The 23600-nt window shown below is 40.1% G+C and overlaps 1 protein-coding gene across 1 annotated transcript in view; it reads left to right on the forward strand.

Moving 5' to 3' along the window:
- The window catches only part of ascc3 (activating signal cointegrator 1 complex subunit 3), a 507536-nt gene that overhangs the window by 307576 nt on the left and 176360 nt on the right, over positions 1 to 23600 (forward strand). The window contains exons 18-21 of the mRNA XM_059645261.1: positions 316 to 435; positions 934 to 1098; positions 3749 to 3835; positions 16458 to 16634. Of these exons, the coding sequence (XP_059501244.1) occupies positions 316 to 435; positions 934 to 1098; positions 3749 to 3835; positions 16458 to 16634 (549 nt within the window). The remainder of the gene's footprint in view (positions 1 to 315; positions 436 to 933; positions 1099 to 3748; positions 3836 to 16457; positions 16635 to 23600) is intronic.

Here is a 23600-nt window from a genome sequence, read left to right on the forward strand (position 1 = left end):
TGGTGACTTCAAAATGGAGATAATTTTTAGCTGTCAGAATTGCACATGTTCCAAAGTTGAGCATGTAGTGGAATTTAGTGGAAAAGGTCAGATTTTAGTAGAAGGCCAAATATTGGCGTGCAGTATTTAAACCACAATACAGAGCTTCCTGGATTCAAAATATCTGAAAGCAATTAATGTTTTTGAAATGTTTGTTACGCAAGTAAATTGCTATCAAATATGCACATTAAAAAGTCATAAAATCTTTCCTGTATATTTCTGAAAACTTTTTTTTTCAATGGTCATTCATTTTGCTGTCGTGATTTGTTTTTCTAGATTGCTTTGGGAACGGTAACAAATGTTGAAGAAGCAGTGAAATGGCTGAGCTACACGTACCTTTATGTGCGGGCACGAAACAACCCAATAGCCTATGGGATCAATCACAAAACTTACCAGGTAGAATATAGATAAAGGTAGTGCATATTTGTGTTTTCTGCTCATTCATTTGTTACAAGTTGTCTATATTATTACTTTAAACATCAGAAAATTTGTATAAGTTTGTTAAGGAAACATTTTTGTCATTATAAACCCATGTAAGTACCTGAGTATACTGTCATTGTGACTGAACCCAGTGCATTTATTCTGATTGCACAGTAGTGACAATATTAGAAATACTGCAAATTAGCACTCACTGATTCACTGCTCAGTGCCTCATCAAAACAGCTGTCACGCTTTCGTTGACATGAAACCCCATTCTGTTTCATTGTAATGGAAAGAGTGATTAATCCTCAAGTGGATACAAGAAAGAAAGAAAGGAAAACACTCTCCTGTTGGGTTTAATTGCAAAGATAGAAGTACAATGGTAAAGTTTTTATTTATTCTCTGCGAAATACCTTTTTTTAATCTGACTCTACCCTGTTGTCCTAATTATGCCCCCTTATATCCTTTATTCAGAAGGACCCTGCGCTGGAAAAATACAGGCGAGATCTAGTCATAGACGCTGGTCGAAATCTAGACAAAGCCAAGATGGTTCGTTTTGAAGAGAGAACTGGTTATTTTTCTATAACAGATCTTGGTAGAACTGCCAGCCATTACTATATTCAATATAGTACTATTGAGGTATGGTTTTAACAATTTTGAAATCCAGTCGTGAAGAATTGTTCTGAAGAATACCTTGCACTGAGTTTAGTTTAAAAAATCCTTTTTCTTTTCTCCATTAGCTGTCAGTGAAATGCAGGATAAAATATACAAATGCTTTTGGTCATTAATTAGTGCAGATTCTTGGAATTATTCTGACTTATTACATTTTTTTCAAAAAACTGTCTGGTTTTACATCAGCGTTGAAGGAGTTTGATTAATTCATTCATTAATTGAGATGTTGGCACGTGCATCATGACAGCCCAATTAACAAACCTATTAACAAGCCATAATTGCCACTTTTAAATCAGATTTCTTCATTTTTTTTGAGGGGAGTTGAGATTTAATCCACCAATGCTGATTGGCTCTATTTAGCATTTAACAATTAGGTGAAGGTTAGGTTATGTCACAGATATCTCTTAGTTCAGTCATTGCCACACTGTTTATTAGAACAAATTTCTTGGAAGATCATACTTGGCTCCAAACCTCATAGTCAGACTGTTGCGTTCTGGTGACTTTATCGTAAATTTTCTCAGAAAGTTGATGAGAATGTGTAGTGAGCATTGGAGATAAATCAGAATCGCTGCTATCAATATCTAATGTTAATGTTGTGAGGCCAGACACAGAATTAAAAAGATTATTTTTCCATAAAAGTAAGATGTTTAAAAAAAATCTCTTGTACCTGAGTTGATTAATTCATGTTTTTTTTAATGTCTCATGGGATATAGGCATTTCTGGTTGGGTCCACACTTACTGCCTGTACCTAGTTTCCATTGAGTTGGTGGTGAGCTGCCACCTTGAACTGGTGCATTCAATCTGCTTTAGGCAGACCCATAATTCCATTAAGGAGGAAATTTCAGGATTTTGACACATGTCACTGAAGGAACAGTGATATATTTCCAAGTTAGCATACTGATGGCTTGATGAGGGAGATGACTTGAAAAGTGCTGTCTGAAGATCTTTGGTGAATTTCTGCAGTGCGCCTTGTAGATCGTACACACTGCTGTGAATGAATGTCTACTGTGGTTGTAATGCCAATCAAGTGGGCTTCTTGAGTGTTGTTGGAACTGCATTTAGCCAGGCATGTTGGGAGTATGCCATCACGTCCTGATAACTTGTAGATGGCGGACAGGGTTTGGGGAGTCAGACAGTGAGTTATTTTCTGCAGTATTCCTAGCCTCTCGGCTGATCTTTTAGCCACAGTATTTATATGTCTAGTCCAGTTCAGTTTCTGGTCAATGGTAATGCCCAGGATGTTGTTAGTGCAGGATTCAGTGACAATGACATCATTTAATATCAAGTGACGATGGTTACACTAGTTGAGGGCAAGACGGGACTGAAGTTGTATAGGCCTGTTTGAGGGGAATGCAGAGCTTTGCAAAGTTTCTGACACTGGAGAAAGTGAGAGAAGTAGGAAGTGCAAACCTGTAGAGACATTAACATTAGATATTAATAGCAAGGATGAGAGGTTTCATTAGAATTAGGGTGTTTTACCAACACATTTCATTTGTGCCAGCACCAGCAAGGCTACCTGAACGGTATAGGATGACTGGAATTCAGCATTCAGCAATCATTCCCTTACTGAGATACTTTATAATTGAAGTCACATGAAATTTTCCACATGTCGTAACACCAACAGAAATGAAAACATCTCACTACTGTCTTTAGCTTAAAGCTATAGAAGTTTATTGCAATAATTGGAAAAATGCAGAGACAAAAAAAGTGGCAGCGTGAAAATTAATGATAATATTGCAAAGTACAGAACATTGCCCTAAATTTGAAAATATTGTTTCCAGAATTTTTCCACACTGTATGATAATCTGCAGTACTTACTGCTACGATGTTTACGCATGGGGACAATGTTTTAATTAACATTCACAACAAATCCTGTTGACTTTTAACACCACCTGAAATAAAGCTGAAAGAATGGTCAACATCCTCCAGAATATATTCCAAAGAGTCTTTGAACCTAGAGCTGTAGGTCAAATCCGACATATACCAAATGAAATGTCATTTGAAGAAGCTCTGGGTCTTTCTGAACAATTGACATGCGGCTAGCAAGTCAGTGCTCTGGAGATGTTTGTTAACTTTGGCCTGAAAATCTTTTGGATCTTCCACCTGACTTGATTCCCTTAAGTGGTTGTCACAGTCACAGACTATCTAGTTCCATTTTAGCACAGGGTGGTTAAAAAGTGCATACTTTGCTTTTCACTGGCATAAACTAGTAGACTAAAAAACTTTGTTTTTTTATGTAATTATGTGGTGACATCTTGCAGCTACAGCTTTAATATTTGACCTTTGTAACCACTTCATTTCTGTCCATACTTTCTTTTGCTGACTACATTTATAAATGCTGTAGAGGTGCCGGTGTTGGATTCAGATGGACAAGGTCAGAAATCACTCGACAGCAGTGTATGGTCCAACGGGTTTATTTGAAGAAAGAGAGTTTCGGAGTCTCATTCTTTCTTCAGATGTAAAGAGAAGCGAGACTTGCAAAGTTTATGTCTTCAAATAAACCTGTTGGACTATAATCTGGTGTTGTGTGATTCTTGACCACATTTATAAAATCACCCCATCATGTTAAAAAAAATGCCGCGATGTATATTGACAAATCCTTATTTTTCATTTCCAGACGTTTAATGAGTTGTTCAATGCTCACAAGACTGAAGCAGACATTTTTGCTCTTGTATCTAAGGCTGAAGAATTTGAACAGATCAAGGTAAAATGATTTGTGAATCAAAATTCTAGGCACTTCACCCTGAATCGCTGAATAACTGATGAAGGCTGACAGAAGCTAGTTTATAGTCATTCTTGAATCAAGTTTATTGTCACATGTACTCACATCAGTCCTATGAAAGGTTTACAAGTTGCCTCTTACAAGTTGCCATCTTAGGTACAAAGCAGAAAAATTAAGAAAGCAAAGTTTAAAAAGTTAAATATTACAGCCCTTCTTACTAAAAAGTAGAAAAACAATGAAACACAGTTAACAGTTCAGTTCCACAGTCCATAAATGCCTGGTTGTGCTCCCCACAATGGCTTGATCTCCCCCGCTTTGGGCGCAGCCTCACTCCCACTGTACCCGGGCTACCTGCTCTCAGTGCCTCGCAGCCTGTTCCTGCTTCTGCTGCCACCTCGAGCTGCCTGCTCCCGCTCTTGCCGTTGGCTGCCCCAGGCTGCTTGCTCGCTCTCTCTCTCGCTGCCGGCCTCCTCAGGTTGCACGTTCCTGTTCTCATTGCTGCTCAGGATGATTGCCGTTGATGATGGGAACTTTTTTTGCTGCCACTTTGGCTCGACTTTCCTGCAACGGCTCAGTCTCCTGTGTGCTGCACAAACTCACAGCTTACACAAGGTAAATAAATTAAACAAAGGAAAAAAAGGTAGTGAAAGAAGAAAAATGAAAGTGGACAAAGCAGATGAGCCATGAGCGGGAGCCTGCACTTTCTATTGCTACTCTCTGTCATCTTGGAAATGTATGTATGTTTAGATGATTTGTAGGGAAATACTTTGTGCTTTAACAGTTAGGACTTTAAAAGAGTTAATAGATTGGGCACTTATGAGGTTGAAGCTCAAGATTTGCAAATTTAAAACCTCATTCAATGATAAATGAAAAAGCATCTGTTCTTACCAGGCTTAAGTATGTTGGGGACCGTTCTGGTATGAGTAAAGTCAAATGTTACAGCAGACCCCGATTTAATATAATTTAAATTTTGATAATTGTATAACCCATAAGTGATTTAGCAGGTAGAATTCAGAGATTTAATGTTTTTACAGTACATTTTTCAAAATAATTTTGAAAAGCACATAATAGTGTTAAATCTGAGAAACAAAGTACGTGTCGATTTCTGTTCTGTTGTTACCACAGAGCATTCACACAGTAAGTACGTTATCAGGTGTAAATGAAAAGACCTTTTACTTAAGCCAACATTATGCCTTAACTCCAGCCTGAGAAAAGTACTCTCATAGTTTGGATACTTACATTTATCAGTTCAACCACCCTCATAACTTTGAGTCATAGATAAGTTACTGCCAATTGAGTCCCACTGTCAAGAACCCTATGTCATCTCTTTTGGGAAGGTGTACCATAATAAATACCACTTTGGCACTTAACAGGCTGTGGCAGACCGTTCCTGGGACCAAGAACCCTAGGCGCAGAGGTCTCTTCCCCAGTGAGCTATTGGTAAATCAGAGGCTGATAATTATTCTTTGCCACCAGTGCACCACCCAGAAGCCCAGGATCAGCAAAAGACCCAGGCCACAAGTGGGGGTAGGATGAAAGGGCAGGGGATTTCTTGCAGCTATAACCTCCCACCCCACTTCCTGAAATAGCGTTCCTCAATCAGAAACAATGCCTGACATTAGATCGCTGAATGAGAGGGTTTGTTTGCCACGCTTCCTGTATGGTGACTGCCCTGCCCACTTCTGATTGAATACCAACAGCCATGGGATAAGATTAGATTAGATTCCCCACAATGTGGAAGCAGGCGCTTCGGCCCAACAAGTCCACACTGCCCCTTGAAGCATCCCACCCAGACCCATCCCCCTATAATCCATACACCCCTGAACACTATGAGCAATTTAGCATGGCCAGTCCCCCTAGCCTGCACGTCTTTTGGACTGTGGGAGGAAACCCACGCAGACACGGGGAGAATGTGCAAACTCCACACAGACACTCGCTGAGGCTGGGATTGAACACAGGTCTCTGGTGCTGTGAGGCTGCAGTGCTTACCACTGAGCCACCGTGCTGCCCCAAAGGTCCTTAAGTTTGCATTAATTGCCAACTTAAGGATTGCTTTTAGTATTGATATGAAAAAGTCATTCAGAAGGCTATCTGCCCTTAATTAAGAGCAGAGAGAGGAGTCTTTCAGTTTAATCTTCTGCACTTTGTTTTATCCATATCTCAACTGTAACTCTGGTTTACTTCTTCGAACTTCACAGCTTTTGCACATAGTAAAGCTTTAAAAAATTTTCAAATTTCTTAGTTGGTCAGAACATAGAATGGAATCCTTTGTGTCAGGCAGCAGTGAGCCCAGAGGCAGGGAGGGAATTTAAATAGGCTGCAAAGAGCCAGCCATCTGCCTTTGTTTCTGACCCCCATTTCCCAGCCCCCTTCCTCCAAGACCTCACCCCCCGGAAAAATGACACTTCCCTTTCTGTGGGTGACATTCCATCCAGGGAAGCAGGTGTTAGACCAGCAACAGCCTTGGCACTGATGGTTCTGGAGTTGCCAGCCTGATCACTCATAGCAGATGGGGCTGCCTTGTCCCAGGTACTAATCCTAATCGAAAGCTAACCAGCAACCAATTACCTGCTTGCTAGAAGATCCAACAGGCTTTCACATCTTGTCAGGCCACAAGATTTGCTCCTCCACCCTCTTCTGCCTTTGGACTGAAAGAACATGATACTGCGCGTAATGTCTATTGTAACTACTCTGATGCTTTAATATGTTGCCAACTTTTCTTTACTGAATTAGTACAATGAATATAACAAGTTTGATACATGTTATGAGTGGCACACTAAAGTTTTCCTCTAAATACAAAGCCAGAACAGTGTCTTACTATGATATCATGTGTCTCAGAATGCATAAGCTCAACTACCATGCACCCTGACCATAAAATAGTTTTACTGTGCAATAATTTGAAGGAACATAACTGCACAAATACTTCACTAGTGGTTTGAGGACTGTTGTAAATTTGTGTTCGTTATTTTGTTTAAATATGCAGTCTTGACAAATATTTTCTTTCATATAGGTCATCCTTGAATACGTGCATATTTTAATTTCAAGATTTTCTTTTCTGAAGTAAGCGTATGCAGGGAGGAAGAGAATCAATTGTTCATGTCAAGGAATTATACTGAGAAATAAAAAATTATTTTAGTTCTTCACATAAAGGAACTTTGGTCTGTCACTTCCTTTGCTTGACACACAATATATGACAGATAAATTGAATTGGAAAGGTTGAGACTAAAAGATCTTCTAATTTGAGAAGCAATGTAGTAGGTACTGTGTTCTGGTTTGGAGAAAATGTGATTTAATTTACTGTCATCTTTTAAGAGTAAACACCCAAATTATAGACCCCAACTATTTACAATTTATATTGGGGGACATCGTGGGCTCAGTGGTTCGTACTGCTGCATCATAGCACCAGGGATCTGGGTTTGATTCCATCCCTGGATGCCTGTCTGTGTGGAGTTTGCACATTCTCTCCAAGCCTGCTAGGTTTCTTCTGGGTAGTCTGTTTTCCTTGCAGAGTCCAGATATATGCAGGTTAGGTGGATTAGCCATGTTAAATTGCCTAGTGCCCAGGGATGTGCAGGATGGGTGGTTTAGCCCCAGAGAAATGCAGGGTTACAGGGACAAGGTAAGGGAGAGAGGGGCGTGGTGTGTGAAGTAGGGGAGCGGATCTGGATGGGTTGCTTTCCAAAGGGTCAGTGCAGAATCGGTGGGCTGAACAGCCTATTTTCGCACTGTAGGGATTCTATGATTCTATTAATGGCTTGGATGCAGGGATAGAAGGTAGTGTTGCCAAATTTGTAGACAACACTAAAATAAGTGAGAAAATAAACTACATTGAAAAAAAGTAAAGCAAAGATTACACGTAGTTATGGATAGTTTGTGACTGGGCCAAAATTTGGCTGATGGAGTTTAATATGGACGAATGTGAAGTTACCCATGTTGGTTGGAAGATTAGAAATGTAATTTCTTATATAAATTGAGGTAAACTTTAGAGTGTTTCAATGCAGAGGGACCTGGGTTTCTGTGTGTAAATCACAGAAAACAGGTATACAAGCACAGTGCATCATCAAGAAGGCAAATGGAATTTTGGCATTTGTGATGTGTACTGTACAAAAGTAGGGAAGTGTGGCTGCAACTGTATAAAAGATTAGTGAGACAGCATCTGGAGTATTCCATACATTTTTGTTTCCCCTTGCTGAAGGGATGCAATTGCATTGGAGGCAGTGCAGAGGAGGTTCACGAGAGTGATTCTGGAGATGAGGCGTTTATCGTATAAAGAGATATTGAGCAGTTTATGCCTATACTGTCCAGAGTTTAGAAGGATGTGTGGAGAACTGATTGAGTTACGTAAGATGTTAAAGGTGATTGACAAGGTACAAGTAGAATGGATGTTTCCCCAAATAGGGTAATATAGAAAAGAACATCAGTTCGAAGACAAACCCTTACTTGACCCCAGTTTGCAAATGTATTAGGTCTGAGGTAGGTCTGTTGATGAGGATCATTGTTTGCATGCCATCATGCAGCAGGTAGAGGGAGGTGATTAATTTTTGGGGGCAACCAGATTTGAGGACGATGCAAAATAGCCCGACCTGGTTGATTAAATGAAAGGTCAAAGAAAGCCATGTCTATAATAGGAGAATCTAGAGAGCAATAATCCAAATGCATTATTCAGTTCCTCAGTAAAGATTACTTTCCCAAAGCCTGAGAGTGAGCAGGATATTTCTTAATCATTTTCTGGATTTGTCTTTTACTATGCATCTTACTGTATGAGAAAGGGTGATTTCACTTCAAAAAAGACTTTGTTGACTATAAAGCAATTTGTGACATCTGATAGTTTTAAGAACAATAAATGTTTTCAGGATAACAAAATGCCGTTAAATCAAACAAGCTCTATCACATTTTTACAGCTCAATTCCACTTGACAAACTTCAGCGTACCTTCATTCTTCCTGCAGATGTAGTTCAAATTGTATTTTGAATCATTTTTTGCTTAGCAGGTAACAACTCAACAGATTTATTTGCTTTCGTTCAACAATTCCTCCTGGCATGCTTATTGTTAATATTTGTACCCTTGTATTTGAATATTTCGTCATAGTGAACAATTGTCTCTATTTCAAAGAAAGCTAATTTAACTTGCTTGCCCTTTTGTCATGACCTCAACTCCAGATATCGTGTATTATCTTTTCTAAAAACATCTACTTCTGAGGAAAATATGATTCCTGTTCTCATTTGGTCCTAAATCCAATAAGTATGATATGGCCTATTTTAACACTTTATTAGCAACAATGCAATGTCTCACAACTAGAGTGATATTGTTTCTCTCATGTAGCCTTGTAACTTATTTGCCATTTATTTAAATATCATCAAGTGACCACTTTTTTTAATGATTCCCTGAATTTACACACAGCTAACACAAGAACAGAGTCACAAGTCACGCAACATAAGGTTATAGTCCAATAGGTTTTTTGAAATTTCATGCTTTCACAGCGCTGCTCCTTCGTCAGGTGACTTTGTCCACCCCAGCCCAACACCAGCACCTCCAGCAATAGATTAGTGGCTATCAATCACTTCCACCTGAAGAACCATTGAAAAACACAGTGCCTGCAATGAAATCTCTTGGGAGCTGCTAAATGAACTTCTAGAATTTACAAACCAAATATTTTGAAAATTGCTTGTGCCTCTGGTTTGGTACATAATTTATATATGAAGAAATTAAATAGATGTAGTGAACTTGTATATCAGTAGAAAATCATTGGTAACTTTGAATTATCGCCTTTTAAAATCCTTTTAACTATAATTGCTGGTTTAATACATTGTGGCACATAGTGTCCAATGGTGACATGGTGGGAAGGCTACCCATAGGCCCTACTGTCATGGAAAATAATCGGCTGGAGGGTTGTGGAGTTCCTTTGCCGTTGCACCCCCCCCCCCCCCCCCCCCGCCTTGAATAAATGCCTACACAGCAGTAAAACAGCCGCAAGGGAGGACATCTAATTCTGAAAGCAGAAATTCTCCCTGGTCTCTGTCTTAAATGGGAGATTCCATGATCTGAAACTATGCTCCCCAGTTCTAGCTTCCTCTACAAGGGGAAAACATTCTCTCAGCATACACCTTGTCAAGAATCTTGTGCATTTCAATAAGATCACCTCTTATTCTTCAGAACTCTAACAATAAGAAGTTCGAGCTGCTCGACCTGTCCTCATTATTCAACACTGCTTGAGTAGGATGATTTCCTCCATAAAACAGGCTCATTGGGGTCTTTTCCAGGGCAGGAGAGGTCTGTATGAGAAGTATGGGTTGAAACCTAAACTGAATGAGCACCAATCTCCTTGCAGGGACGTTTGTTTGTGCCACTCAGCTTTAAATGAATGTTGTGGGGGTGGGACCCAGAGCAGTAGGTCAGTGATTGAGGAGAAGGTAGCTGTTAAGCTAAGGAAGTTTAATAGAAAGAACAGGCAGGGCCAGATTAACGAACACGGCTGGAGTGGTGGCCTGGACAGTATTTATTTTAATGCAAGAAGCATAAAAGGTAAGCAGAGAGCTTACAGCTTGGATTAATACTTGGAACTATGATGTTGTAGCCATTGCAGAAACTTGGTTGAGAGAAAGGTGGGACTGGAGCTCAACATTCCAATGTTCACATCTTTCAGTCAAGAATGCAAGGGGTGCTATAGGGTTGGGGGAGTTGAATTACTGATTAAGGAGAATGTCACAGCTGTATGGAGAGAGAACATCTTGGAGGGCTCATCCAACGAGGCTGTACAGGTAAAACTCAAGAATAAAAAAGGTATAATCAAAATGATAGTTTTATATTATATGCCACCCAATTGCCAGTGGGAGAGAGGACAAATAAGAAAGTGGGTAATAGAAAAGTTGTGATAGTGGGTCATTTCAACTGAAATCAGACAACGCCCATGAGTAATATAAAGGAAGCAGGAAAGCACTTAAACAAGGAAGTAGGAGGGCTAAATGGAACATGAAATATCCATAAACTATTGTTTGTATATTAGAAGCAAGAGGGTAGCTAGAAAATGTGAAGGTCCACTTAAGGACAAAGGAGGGAGTTTATGTGTGGAAGCTGACAAACTCAGATTGTTTTTGCTGGAGCATCAGAGACTGAGAGGCAACCTGATAGAAGTATATAAAATTATGAGAGGTATAGATAGAGTGGATAAATATAGTCTTTTTCCCAGGCTGGAAATGTGAAATACTCGGAGGCATAGATTTAAGGTGAGGGAAGGGAACTTTGGGGGAGATGTGCAAGGTAGATATTTTACACACATGCCTGGAAGAGGCTCCCGAAGAGCTGGTAAAAGCAGATATAATAGCAACATTTAAGAGGTATTTAGACAATCGCCATGAACTGGGAGGGAATAGAGGATACAGACCATGTGAAGAAAGATGTGATTAGTTAAGAATGCATCATGATTGGCACAGACATGGACAGTTGGGATGAAGAGCATGTTCCTGTGCAGTACTGTTCTATATTCATCCCAATAGCATGACTACTGTACCTATCTGAACTACTTCCAAACTAAGCATACTGTTTTTTAACTAAGGAAACCAAAGCTGTACAGAATACTCCAAGTGCGGTTTCATCAACAGTTATAACAAAGCTTTCCTACTTTTATGCTTTAGATCCCTAACAAAAAAAGGTCAACATTCATTTCCCTTCCAAATTACTTCCATAATAACTTCTTGTGAATTCAAGTTTGAGGACATTCAGAATTACTCAACTGCTTACATTTCACAGTCTGTTTCCAACTGAATAATATTTAGCTTTTCTTCCCTTCTTTCTACCACAGTGGATAACATCCACGTTTTCCACTTTATACTGTAACTGTCAGATTTTTTGCCTATTCATTTAACTGATCTACATCCTGGATGTGAGTTTGCTTGCTGAGCTGGAAGGTTAGTTTTCAGACGTTTCGTCACCATTCTAGGTAACATCATCAGTGAGCCTCCGACGAAGCGCTGGTGTTATGTCCCGTAGGCTCATAGAACATAGAACATAGAACATAGAACAGTACAGCACAGAACAGGCCCTTCAGCCCACAATGTTGTGCCGACCATTGATCCTCATGTATGCACCCTCAAATTTCTGTGACCATATACATGTCCAGCAGTCTCTTAAATGACCCCAATGACCTTGCTTCCACAACTGCTGCTGGCAACGCATTCCATGCTCCCACAACTCTCTGCGTAAAGAACCTGCCTCTGACATCCCCTCTATACTTTCCTCCAAACAGCTTAAAACTATGACCCCTCATGCTAGCCATTTCTGCCCTGGGAAATAGTCTCTGGCTATCAACTCTATCTATGCCTCTCATTATCTTGTATACCTCAATTAGGTCCCCTCTCCTCCTCCTTTTCTCCAATGAAAAGAGACCGAGCTCAGTCAACCTCTCTTCATAAGATAAGCCCTCCAGTCCAGGCAGCATCCTGGTAAACCTCCTCTGAACCCTCTCCAAAGCATCCACATCTTTCCTATAATAGGGCGCCCAGAACTGGATGCAGTATTCCAAGTGCGGTCTAACCAAAGTTTTATAGAGCTGCAACAAGATCTCACGACTCTTAAACTCAATCCCCCTGTTAATGAAAGCCAAAACACCATATGCTTTCTTAACAACCCTGTCCACTTGGGTGGCCATTTTAAGGGATCTATGTATCTGCACACCAAGATCCCTCTGTTCCTCCACGCTGCCAAGAATCCTATCCTTAATCCTGTACTCAGCTTTCAAATTCGACCTTCCAAAATGCATCACCTCGCATTTATCCAGGTTGAACTCCATCTGCCACCTCTCAGCCCATCTCTGCATCCTGTCAATGTCCCGCTGCAGCCTACAACAGCCCTCTACACTGTCAACGACACCTCCGACCTTTGTGTCGTCTGCAAACTTGCTGACCCATCCTTCAATTCCCTCGTCCAAGTCATTAATAAAAATTACAAACAGTAGAGGCCCAAGGACAGAGCCCTGTGGAACTCCACTCACCACTGACTTCCAGGCAGAATATTTTCCTTCTACTACCACTCGCTGTCTTCTGTTGGCCAGCCAATTCTGTATCCAAGCAGCTAAGTTCCCCTGTATCCCATTCCTCCTGACCTTCTGAATGAGCCTACCATGGGGAACCTTATCAAATGCCTTACTGAAGTCCATATACACCACATCCACAGCTCGACCCTCATCAACCTTTCTAGTCACATCCTCAAAAAACTCGATAAGGTTTGTAAGGCATGACCTACCCCTCACAAAGCCGTGTTGACTGTATTTGATCAAGCCATGCTCTTCCAGATGGTCATAAATCTTATCCCTCAGAATCCTTTCTAACACCTTGCAGACGACAGACGTGAGACTTACCGGTCTATAATTGCCGGGGATTTCCCTATTTCCTTTCTTGAAGAGAGGAATTACATTTGCCTCTCTCCAGTCCTCAGGTACGACTCCAGTGGAGAGCGAGGATGCAAAGATCTTCGCAAGTGGCGAAGCAATTGCATTTCTCGCTTCCCAAAGCAGCCGAGGACAAATCTGATCCGGGCCTGGCTCACTGATGATGTTACCTAGAATGGTGACGAAACGTCTGAAAACTAACCTTGCAGCTCAGCGAGCAAACTCACATCCAGAACCTCAACCTGAGCTACAAATGATCTACATCCCTTTGCAGACTTTTGTGATCATTTCATAACTAACTTTCCCATCTATTTTATATTGTAGCCAAATTTGCAGACAGTACAAATCGGTCCCTATGACTAAATCTTTGATATCAATTGTAAATAGTTGAAGCCCCGACATCTTCCCTGTGGCACACTACCTGAAAATACTGCATTTACTTCATCTCTCTATTTCCTGCTCAATCAATCCTCTGTTCGTGCTAATATAATCCACGAAAATCATTAGTTTTTGTCTTGTGTAGTCATCTTATGCAACAATACCAAATGCCTTTTGAAAATTTAAATATACCTGTTGGTCCTCCTTTATCCATTCGGTGTTACATTTTCAAAAAGGCCTAAAAAAATTTGCCAAACTGACTTTCCTTTTCACAAAACTGTTTCGTCCCCTTGATCATGTAATAGTTCTTTCTTTAAAATCGCCTGCTATGCCTCCTTAGTAATGGATTCCAGCATTTTTCCAATTACAGATATAAGATCAATTTCTATTGTCATCCTTTCTTAAATAGGAATATTGCATTTACAGTTTTCAAAACTGCCACAAACATCATAACCAATACTTCCATTATTTTTGCAACCACTTCTTTAAACAGACTAGGATACAGGCCATCACGTCTGGAAAACCAGCTACCTTTACTCTCATTCGTTTTCCTCAAGTCTTTTTCACCAATGACAGCTCCTCTATCCCTTTTACCAACTTATTTTCCAATATTCTTGGCTGCTTTTAGTATCTTCTGACATGATGACACTTAAAATATTTGTTCCAAATCTCTCTGCCATTTCCTGTTTCCTATTATAAATTCCCAAGCCACATCCTCTAAGGGACCAACATTTTCTTCAGCTTTTAACTCTTCCTTATTTGCAAAAGATCTTAGTAACCACGTTTTTTTTTGCGAAATTACTCTTGTATTCCATTTTCTCTCCTTTTCCCACCAAATCCTGTGTCCGTAATAGACAAATGCAATTAGTTCTCATGGCAGAATCACTTTTAAATGTTTTATTTGCCCGTATCACCTGCAGCACCAGTAAATTACACCAAATTTTGATTCACAATATAGGAGCAAATTACTGCAGATGCTGGAATCTGTACTGAAGGCAAAAAATGCTGGAAATCACAGCAGACCAGACAGCATCCATGTAGAGAAAGCAAGCAAATGTTTCAAATCTAGATGACTCTTCATCAGAGCTGATGTGAAGTATGGAGGGGGCAATGTTTATGCAATAGTGTTGGGGGTGAAGTGCTGGGGGAGAAAGGACACTGAGAATGCAATCTGAATGGAATCTGATGAAGAGTCATTTAGACTCTGTTAGTTTGTCGTCTCTCCACGGATGCTGCCTGACCTGTTGTGATTTCAAGCTTCGATTCACCACTTGTTTCCAGACTGCTGATGGTAAAATCAATAAAATCAATTTTAGTGAATCGCCAAAACATTAGAATACACGTCAGTGAAATATTTCATCAAATGACAATGTTTTGACTCCACTTTTAATTCTGTTGCCACATTTGTTACAGTTTAAACTATACAAAGGTGATATTTTTAACATCTTGAATTTCGTAAAATAACATTTTAAGCTCATTTTCCTATGTGTGTATACAGTCCTTTATTTTTATGTATTTACTACATATCCAAAAGTACTTTTTAATAGAATGATCTTTTATTATGAAAGCTTTGGTAGGGAATTGTATTAAAATCTGTAAACCCTTTTTCATTTTTACTTAGAGTAAGAGTCATACAGCCAGAAACAGACCCTTCAGTCCGTCGTGTCGGTGCCCACCAGTCATCTCAATCTGACCTAGTCCCATTTGCCAGCGTTTGGCCCATATCCCTTGAAATCCCTCCTATTCATATGCCCATGTAAATGACTTTTAAATGTTTTAATTGTACCAGGCTTCATACACCACTCTGCATAATAAAGTTAACCCTTCAGGTCTTTTTTTAAATCTTTCCCTTCTCACCTTAACCCTGTGCCTTCTAGTTTTGAACATCCCCACTGTAAGGAAAAGACCTTGGCTATTCACCCTATCCATGCCCCCCCATGATTTTATAAACATCTGTAAGGTCACCCCTCAACCTGTGACACTCCAGGGATAAAATTCCCCAGTCTATTCAGCCTATCCCTTACAGCTCAAACCCTCGAGTCCTGGCAACTTCTTTATAAATCTTGTCTGCACTCTCTCAAGTTTAACAACATGCTTCCGATAGAAAGTCAACCAGAATTGTACATAGCATTCTAAAAGTGTCCTTAACCATGGCCTGTATAACTGCAACATGATGTCCCAACTCATAAATTCAATGTTCTGATCAGTGAAGACAAGTTCTTTGAAGTGTCTTCAGAAATACCCAAGAGCGTTAGATTTTTTACCCATCTTTCAGTGGATAGAAATGTTTGCTAATACATCCAAATGTATCATTTTTTGCCTATGAACACCTTTTCTTATCGACAGTTTTTTAAAGTGTTAGGGATGTTCAAATAATATATTGTATAAATACTGAGTGTATGACCTTGCACATTTCTCATTTTATTGTTTAAGCAATGTGGTTGACTCTCAACTGCCCTCTGGACAATTAGAGATAGGCGATCAATGCTGCCTAGCCAGAGACACCCGTATCCTGTAGATGAATAAAAAATAAAGGAGCTGAATTCTGCTTTTTCTTTTCTTCTTATAATAATTTTCTCTCTCTTGATCATTGTACTTTAATTCGAAACTCTGTAATTTGCCCATAAATCATCAATAATGCAACTTCAGCAAATATTCTGCAAAAATCTAAATGCGTAACAGTTGGATTATCTAGTTGCATGAGGTGAAGGACGGTTTTTTTTGCTGTAAATGTTTGATGGGATTCATATATCCGTTATTTTTACGGAGGTCTGAGTTTTATGAGGTCTGCTTGGTATAAATCATTTAGCATTTAATGTAGTGTGTTTCTTTGTATTGATATAGGTAAGGGAGGAAGAAGTGGAGGAACTCCTTCAGCTGCTGGATGATTACTGTCAGTTACCTGTCGCAGGTGGAGCAGAGAATACCTATGGAAAAGTGAATATTCTTCTCCAAACCTACATTGGCCATGGAGAGTTGGATAGCTTTTCACTCATTTCTGACACTGCTTACGTTGCACAGGTAAGGACTTCTATCTCTCTCATTTGGCAGATGTGGCCTGAATAAACACGTTGCATTGCTGCCTGATCACATTCTTGGTAGGAGTTAAGATCTTTGTGCTTTATTCCCATTTTGCAACATCACACGACACTAACCACGTGAAGTTCAATTGTAACATTAACTGGTGAAAATGGATTCTAGTTAAACTAAGTTCCTAAATTTACACGTTCATGTAGTTACATGAACTTTGAGTCAGATTTAAGTTAAGTAAATTGACTTGGAAATGATTGTCTCTGTCTTAATTATTGCAGATTGGTACTTCAAAGGAAACCACACAGAAACTGTAAATTCAAATATTTCCAGAGCAGGTTACTTCTATAAAAATTGACATTTGAATGAATATTTTTATTGAGTTCAACTGTATCTCCACAAAAAATGTGTTTTGCAAAATAACTTCAGGCTGAATTTTACCAAAAGTCAGCTGTATCAATTTCAGAGAATTTGATGAACAATTTCTGCCTGAGCTTTCAGGAATTATTTCACAGTTCTCTCCTCCTCCCTTCATCATGTATGCACCATACCTCTACAGCATAGCCATGCTATTTTGCCCTCTCCAGCAGCGGAAGTATTTGTCACTACCGGGACTATCTGGAATTTCTATCATTGCCACATTGTTTTGAACCCAACAGTATTTCAGGCCAATTGCTGCTGAAGTCATAGATTAATCGTAAATAGCTCTTCACAATGCATGTTGTGGGAGAGAAAGAAAGATAAAAGGTTCCGAGGACACAGTAATACCTCATTGGAAATAGAAGCTTGGATTTGTAAATGTATTGCCACTTTATGAATCAAGTTGCACAAGCTGCTTGGAGTTTGTACCATACTATGTTTGAATGTTGCTAAGGGGTACTATTCTTTCCCTAATACCCAGCATAGCAAAACACCTCGTTATTGTTTTGGACTGATCACGGCCCACTCCCCCGACCAACCTGGAAGAACATCCCTGAATGACAAATGTCCATTCTCCTGAATGATCTCTGTGCAATTCTTGACTGATGTAGCCCATAACCGACAGATCTTCCCTATGGTAGGGGAGCCTGAAATTTGAGGGCATAGGTACGAGGTAAGAGGAGAGAGTCACAAAAGGATCCAGAGTGGTAATTTTTCCACACATAGCATGGTGAGTGTCTGGAATGGGCTCCCAGAGGTAGTGGTGGGAGCAAGTATAATTTTGTCATTTAAGAAACATTGTGGCAGGTACATGGATGGGATAGGTATGGAGGGATATGGACTAAACTCAGGCAAATGGGACTCGCTTAAATTGTGAAAACTGGGTGGCATGAGCAAGTTGGGCCAAAGGGCCTTTTCAATGCTACAGAACTTTATGACTGTTGATCCCTCGCCTATTTGTAGGACTGAACGTGGCCTATTCACCAGATGATAATGATACCTGACTAGTCTCGTCCAAGTCCTCAAACAATGCATTTGACTTACTGTTCAGGTACTTCCTGACTGACAATCCCCTTTGACTTGACTCAGAAATGTTCCCATCTGATTTTCACATGTTTGTTTGAAGCACGTACAATGTGTTTTCACATGGTGCAGGTGTAATATTAATGTAGCATGATGCTGTACAATTATGCATCTGTCTCCTCAATTCTTCACTGCTGGCAAACATGACAAGCTGCCTGGCCTTACGTCTGTAGAAAGAGGCATGGCTCGAATGAAGTACAGTGAGCCTGTAAATTTTAAATAATGTGCAAGGCGAGCCAGGGAGTAAATGCAAAGTGATTGCAAAGAAAGTAAACGAAGGGCCCTGATATACACCCAGCTCTAACTCTGCATAGAAATTGTAGTTGTGTGCTCAGATGATTTTTAACATCCATTTGTTTAACTTCTTTTAGTCAGGCTGTAATCAGCATATCCTTTATATAAAAACTAAATCACAGAATCTTCCTGTAACCCTGCTGTAACAATTTTCTTCCTTCAAAAAACATCAATGTACAATTATGGCACTATAATAAACATGTCTAGCTTCTGATTAGATCTCTGGAACCTCTTCCCTTTACAGCTAGAAAAATACTTGTAAGTTGACCTATTTCTTGCTTCATTCCTAATACTGCCAAGTGATCTTCGCCATTTGCCTCTATCACAGAAAAAGAATGAGAGAAAACCAGCATTTGATATTAAATCTGAAATACATCAATTTCAACAAATTATCATGATTCCGTTCGGTTAGATTTTCTGCACAAATGTTGCAGTGGCTTGAGCAAGATGTTACTTTCGAAGCAGGTTAACACTGCAGCAGCTTCAATACTGGAGAAAATGGAATTGGCTAAAACAGGAGTTCTTAATTTTTTTATTTACTTAAAGGACATGGGCATCACTGCTTGTCCCTCTCAAGTTGCCCTTGTGGGTCTACCAGAGCCTGTTACCTGCTCTGGTAGTAAGCTGCCTTCCTGAACTGCTGCAGTCCACCTGCACCTAGGTAGACCCACAATGCCCTTCGGGAAGGAATTCGAGGATTTTGACCCAGCATCCGTGAAGGAACAGCGATATATTTCCAAGTCAGGATGATGAGTGTCTTTTAGGGGAACTTGCAGCTGCTGCTGTTCCCAGGTACCTGCTGCCCTTGTCCTTCTCGATGGAAGTGGATTTGTAACGTACTTTCTAAGGATCTTTAGTGAATTTCTGTAGTGCATCTTGTAGATGGTACACACTGCTGCTACTGAACGGTTGTCATGGAGGCTGTAGATGCTTTATGAAGTAGTGCCAATCAAGCGGGCTGCTTTGGCTGGATGATGCCAAGCATCTTATGTGTTGCTGGAGCTGTAGACATTCAGACAAGTACAAGTATTCCATCACATTCCTGATTTATGCCTTAAAGAAGATGGATAGGGTTTGGGGAGTCAAGTGATGAGTTGTCATCACAGTATTCCTAGCCTGTGACCTGCTCTGGTGGCCAATGTATTTATATGGTGAGTCCAGGTGAGTTTTAGGTCAATGGTAACCTTCAGGATGTTGATAGCGGGGGATTCACTGATGTTACGTCATTGAATGTCAAAGGTCAGTGGTTAAATTATCTCTTATTGAAAATGGTCATTGCCTCACGTTTGTGTGACACAGATGTCACTTGCCAGTTTTCAGCCCAAGCCTGGGTATTGTCTAGATCTTGTTACATTTGAACATGCACTGCTTCAGTATCTGAGGAGTCTTAAATAGTGATGAACATTTTGCAATCATTGGTGAACATCCCAATGTTCTGATGTTAGAATGGAGGAAAGGTCATCAGTGAAGCAGCTGAAGATGCTTAGGCCTAGGACAGTATGTTGAGGAGCTCCTGCAGAGGTGTGTCCTAGCACTGAGATAACTGACTTCCAACAACCACAACTTTTTCCCTTTGTGCTAGGTTTGACTCCAGCCAGTGGAAAGTTTATCCTGTGTAACCTATTGGTTCCAGTATTACTCAAAATACATTGAAAGGAATGGTAATTTTGATTATCCTGTCAAGGAAACAGGTTAAAAAATAGTTTAGGTTAAGGCTTAAACACTGGACAGTTTTGTGTGTCTTATTTTGGAAGGTACACCAAACTATGGGGTTGTTGCAGAGGAGACCACTAATGAGACCAGTAGTAAGGTGGTACCAAATGCTCTTTTCATCTGGGAATTTGGGAAAGATTATTGAACCAAAGGGTGCAAATTTGAAAAATCACTTAAGGGAACAAATGGAGCAGTTGGCATCTCTTGGTTTTGACATGTCGTGAGAGAAATTGAATCTACAATGGGTTTCAATAGAAAAATAATGGCAAGTATTAGAGAAGAGAAGGAGACTATAACTCAATTTACATTTATATTTACTCTCGTGGAAGGAGAGTATCACTGGGTAGGCTGGCATTTATTGCCCATCCCCAAATCTCCAGAGACCATTTATGAGCTCTGGAATCATATAGACACGATTGGACAGAAAATACAGATCCAAAAGCAAACAACCAGAAAGACTAGAGGTTACAAAAATAATAAAATGACAAAACTTGTAGAAATATGTATGAGTGTAGAATTGAGGTTAAAATGAAATAAGCCATGATTTTGTTGAATGCTGGAGAAGACTGGAACAGCCAAGTGCCTTAATTTTGCCCCCGATTGTATGTACCAGACTCTGTGATATTGACACACTTACTTCCCCAAAATTGAAGACTTGTTTTTAATGACAATCAAAAATGGTTACAAGGATGCCATTAAACTGGCTTGTTTTAAAAATTTAACTCCAGATTCTTTCATAGCATTCAAATTTCACCACCTTTTTAGCCCAGGATTCTGGATTATTAGTCAAGTGACAAAAGTACTATGCCTCCCATAATACCTCTCCTGCGAGGTTGCACAAACCTGATGGTGTAATTTTCTGTGCTGGAACAATGAAGCTGAAGTGAGGGAATGTTTTTTGAATAAGTTCTTTACTGTGTAAGTTAAGAACATTCAAATAAGATGAAATAAATGTGAAATTGTAGAAGTAATTTTCTTTTCGCAAGATTACATATCAAATATCCCTGAATGTTCATCTTAAAATTGCAACCTTTTTGGAAGCTATAAAAATCAGAAGTAATTGAACCCAGCCTTGAACATCTGGATAACTACCTAGAAAAGAATAACTTTTATATGGATCACAAGAACTATGCACAATAATATATCAAGTTCATGTCTAAAAACTTATGTTTGTATTCTGAGCAAATTGCTACTATGGTAATTAGTGGAGCTCTCAAGCTGACAATTGGCACATAGTAACCACATCGGATACCTTCCATAACTTCTGCATTGGATGCTTTTTAATTTTGATTTTACTTTAATTAAGCATAGCACAACTTTGTTTTCTTTTCTCTGTGGGAACCTCATCAAGCCATAGCTACTTTATTACCTCCTCAGCTTTATAGTGTTGTTTAGTTTCTTGCTAGTGAGTACTGCATTTTATCATGTACGTGAAGAAAGTTGAGCTACTCGACATTTTTCTGGTCTTCAAATGACTAATATATGAGAACAACATGAGCTACCCCAACTTACAGTGTCAGAATACATTTTATTGTTTCCTATCATATATGAGAGTTAGTTTGACTAACATTATTGATAATGAGACAAATAATGTTAACTAATGTAAGGTGATTTCTTCAGAACTTTGTGAGCTTTATGCAGAGATTCCAATTTGTAGACTAATGTGAACACTCAAGTTGCAGGACTACCTCTTGTTTCTCAGCCAGTTGTTATGCCAGTGTTCCTGACTGTTAAAACAATCATTTATTTCCCCAAAAAGTGAAGAGTACTCAAGGTGAACATTGAGCAAGTCTGTTGGCCCAGCAAATAATTATTTCACTTCACAAAAGAACTCAGGGTGGCTTAGTGGTTAGCACTGCTGCATCACAGCAGCAAGGATTTGGGTTCAACTTTAGCCTCAGACAACAGTCTGTGTGGAGTTTGCACATTCTCCCAGTGTCTGCGTGGTTTCCTCTGCGTGCTCTGATTTCCTCTCATAGTCCAAAGATGTGCATGTTAGGTGGATTGACTATGCTTATTTGCCACAGTGTTCAGGGAGATGTGGGTTGGTTGGATTAGCCATGGGAAATACAGGGGTTACAGGCATAGGGTGGATCTAGATGGAATGTTCTTCAGAGGGTTGGTGTGGACTCAATGGGCTAAATGGCCTGTTTCCATAGCGCAGGGATTCTAGGATTTGCGTAAAACTGCAAAATGATACATGTATATGATCCATTCAAGAAATTTGAATTTCATGTCATGACAACCTTAGAATAAGACCATAAGACTTAGGAGCAGAAGTTAGGTCTTTCAGCCCATTGAGTCTGCTCCGCCATTCATGACTAATAAGTTTCTCCACCTCATTTTCCCACTTTTTCCCTGAAATCCTTGATCTCCCTTGACAATCAAGAACCTAGCTATCTCAGTCTTAAATATACTCAATGGCCTGGCCTCCACAGCCTTCTGTGATAGTGAATTCCACAGATTCACCACTCTATGACTGAAGAAGTCTCTCCTGATCTCTGTTCTAAAAGGCCTTCCCTTTACTATAAGGCTATGCCCTCGGATCCTAGTCTCTCCTACCAATGGAAACCTCTTCCCAACATCCACTCTGTCCAGGCCATTCGATATTCTGTAAGTTTCAATTAGATCCCCCCTCATCTTTCTAAACTCCATCAAGCATAGACCCAGAGTCATCTAACGTACCTCATATGTTAAGCTTTCCATTCATGGGACCATTCTCGTGAACAGCCTCTGAACCCATTCGAGGGCCAGTACGTCTTTCCTGAGATATGGGGCCCAAAACTGATTAGATTAGATTAGATTCCCTACAGTGTGGAAACAGGCCCTTCGGCCCAACAAGTCCACACCGCCCCACCCAGACCCATCCCCCTATAGCTCACACGCCCCTGAACACTACGGGCAATTTAGCATGGCCAATCCACCTAGCCTGCACATCTTTGGACTCTGGGAGGAAACCGGAGCACCCGGAGGAAACCACACAGACACGGGGGAATGTGCAAACTCCACCCGAGGCTGGAATCGAACCCGGGTCTCTGGCGCTGTGAGGCTCTAGTGCTAACCACTGAGCCACTGTGCTGCCCTCCAACTGCACGCAATACTCAAAATGTGGCCTGGCCAGAGACTTATAGAGCCTCAGAAGTACATCCCTGCTTTTATATTCAAGTGCTCTCAAAATAAATACTGAAGTTGCATTTGCCTTACTGATTCAACCTGCAAGTTTACGTTGAGATAATCCTGGACTAGAACTCCCAAGTCTCTTTGTACTTCAGACTTCTGGATTTTCTCCCCATTTAGACAATAGTCCATATCTCTATTCATCTTAACAAAGGGCATGTCCTCACACTTTCCCACTTTGTACTCCATCTGCCACTTCTTTGCCCATTCTCCTAGCCTGTCCAAATACTCCTGCAGCCTCTGCACATACTCATTATTACCTGTCCCTCC

The sequence above is a fragment of the Stegostoma tigrinum genome, chromosome 4, assembly GCF_030684315.1.
Source record: "Stegostoma tigrinum isolate sSteTig4 chromosome 4, sSteTig4.hap1, whole genome shotgun sequence".
In the NCBI taxonomy this organism is placed as follows: domain Eukaryota; kingdom Metazoa; phylum Chordata; class Chondrichthyes; order Orectolobiformes; family Stegostomatidae; genus Stegostoma; species Stegostoma tigrinum.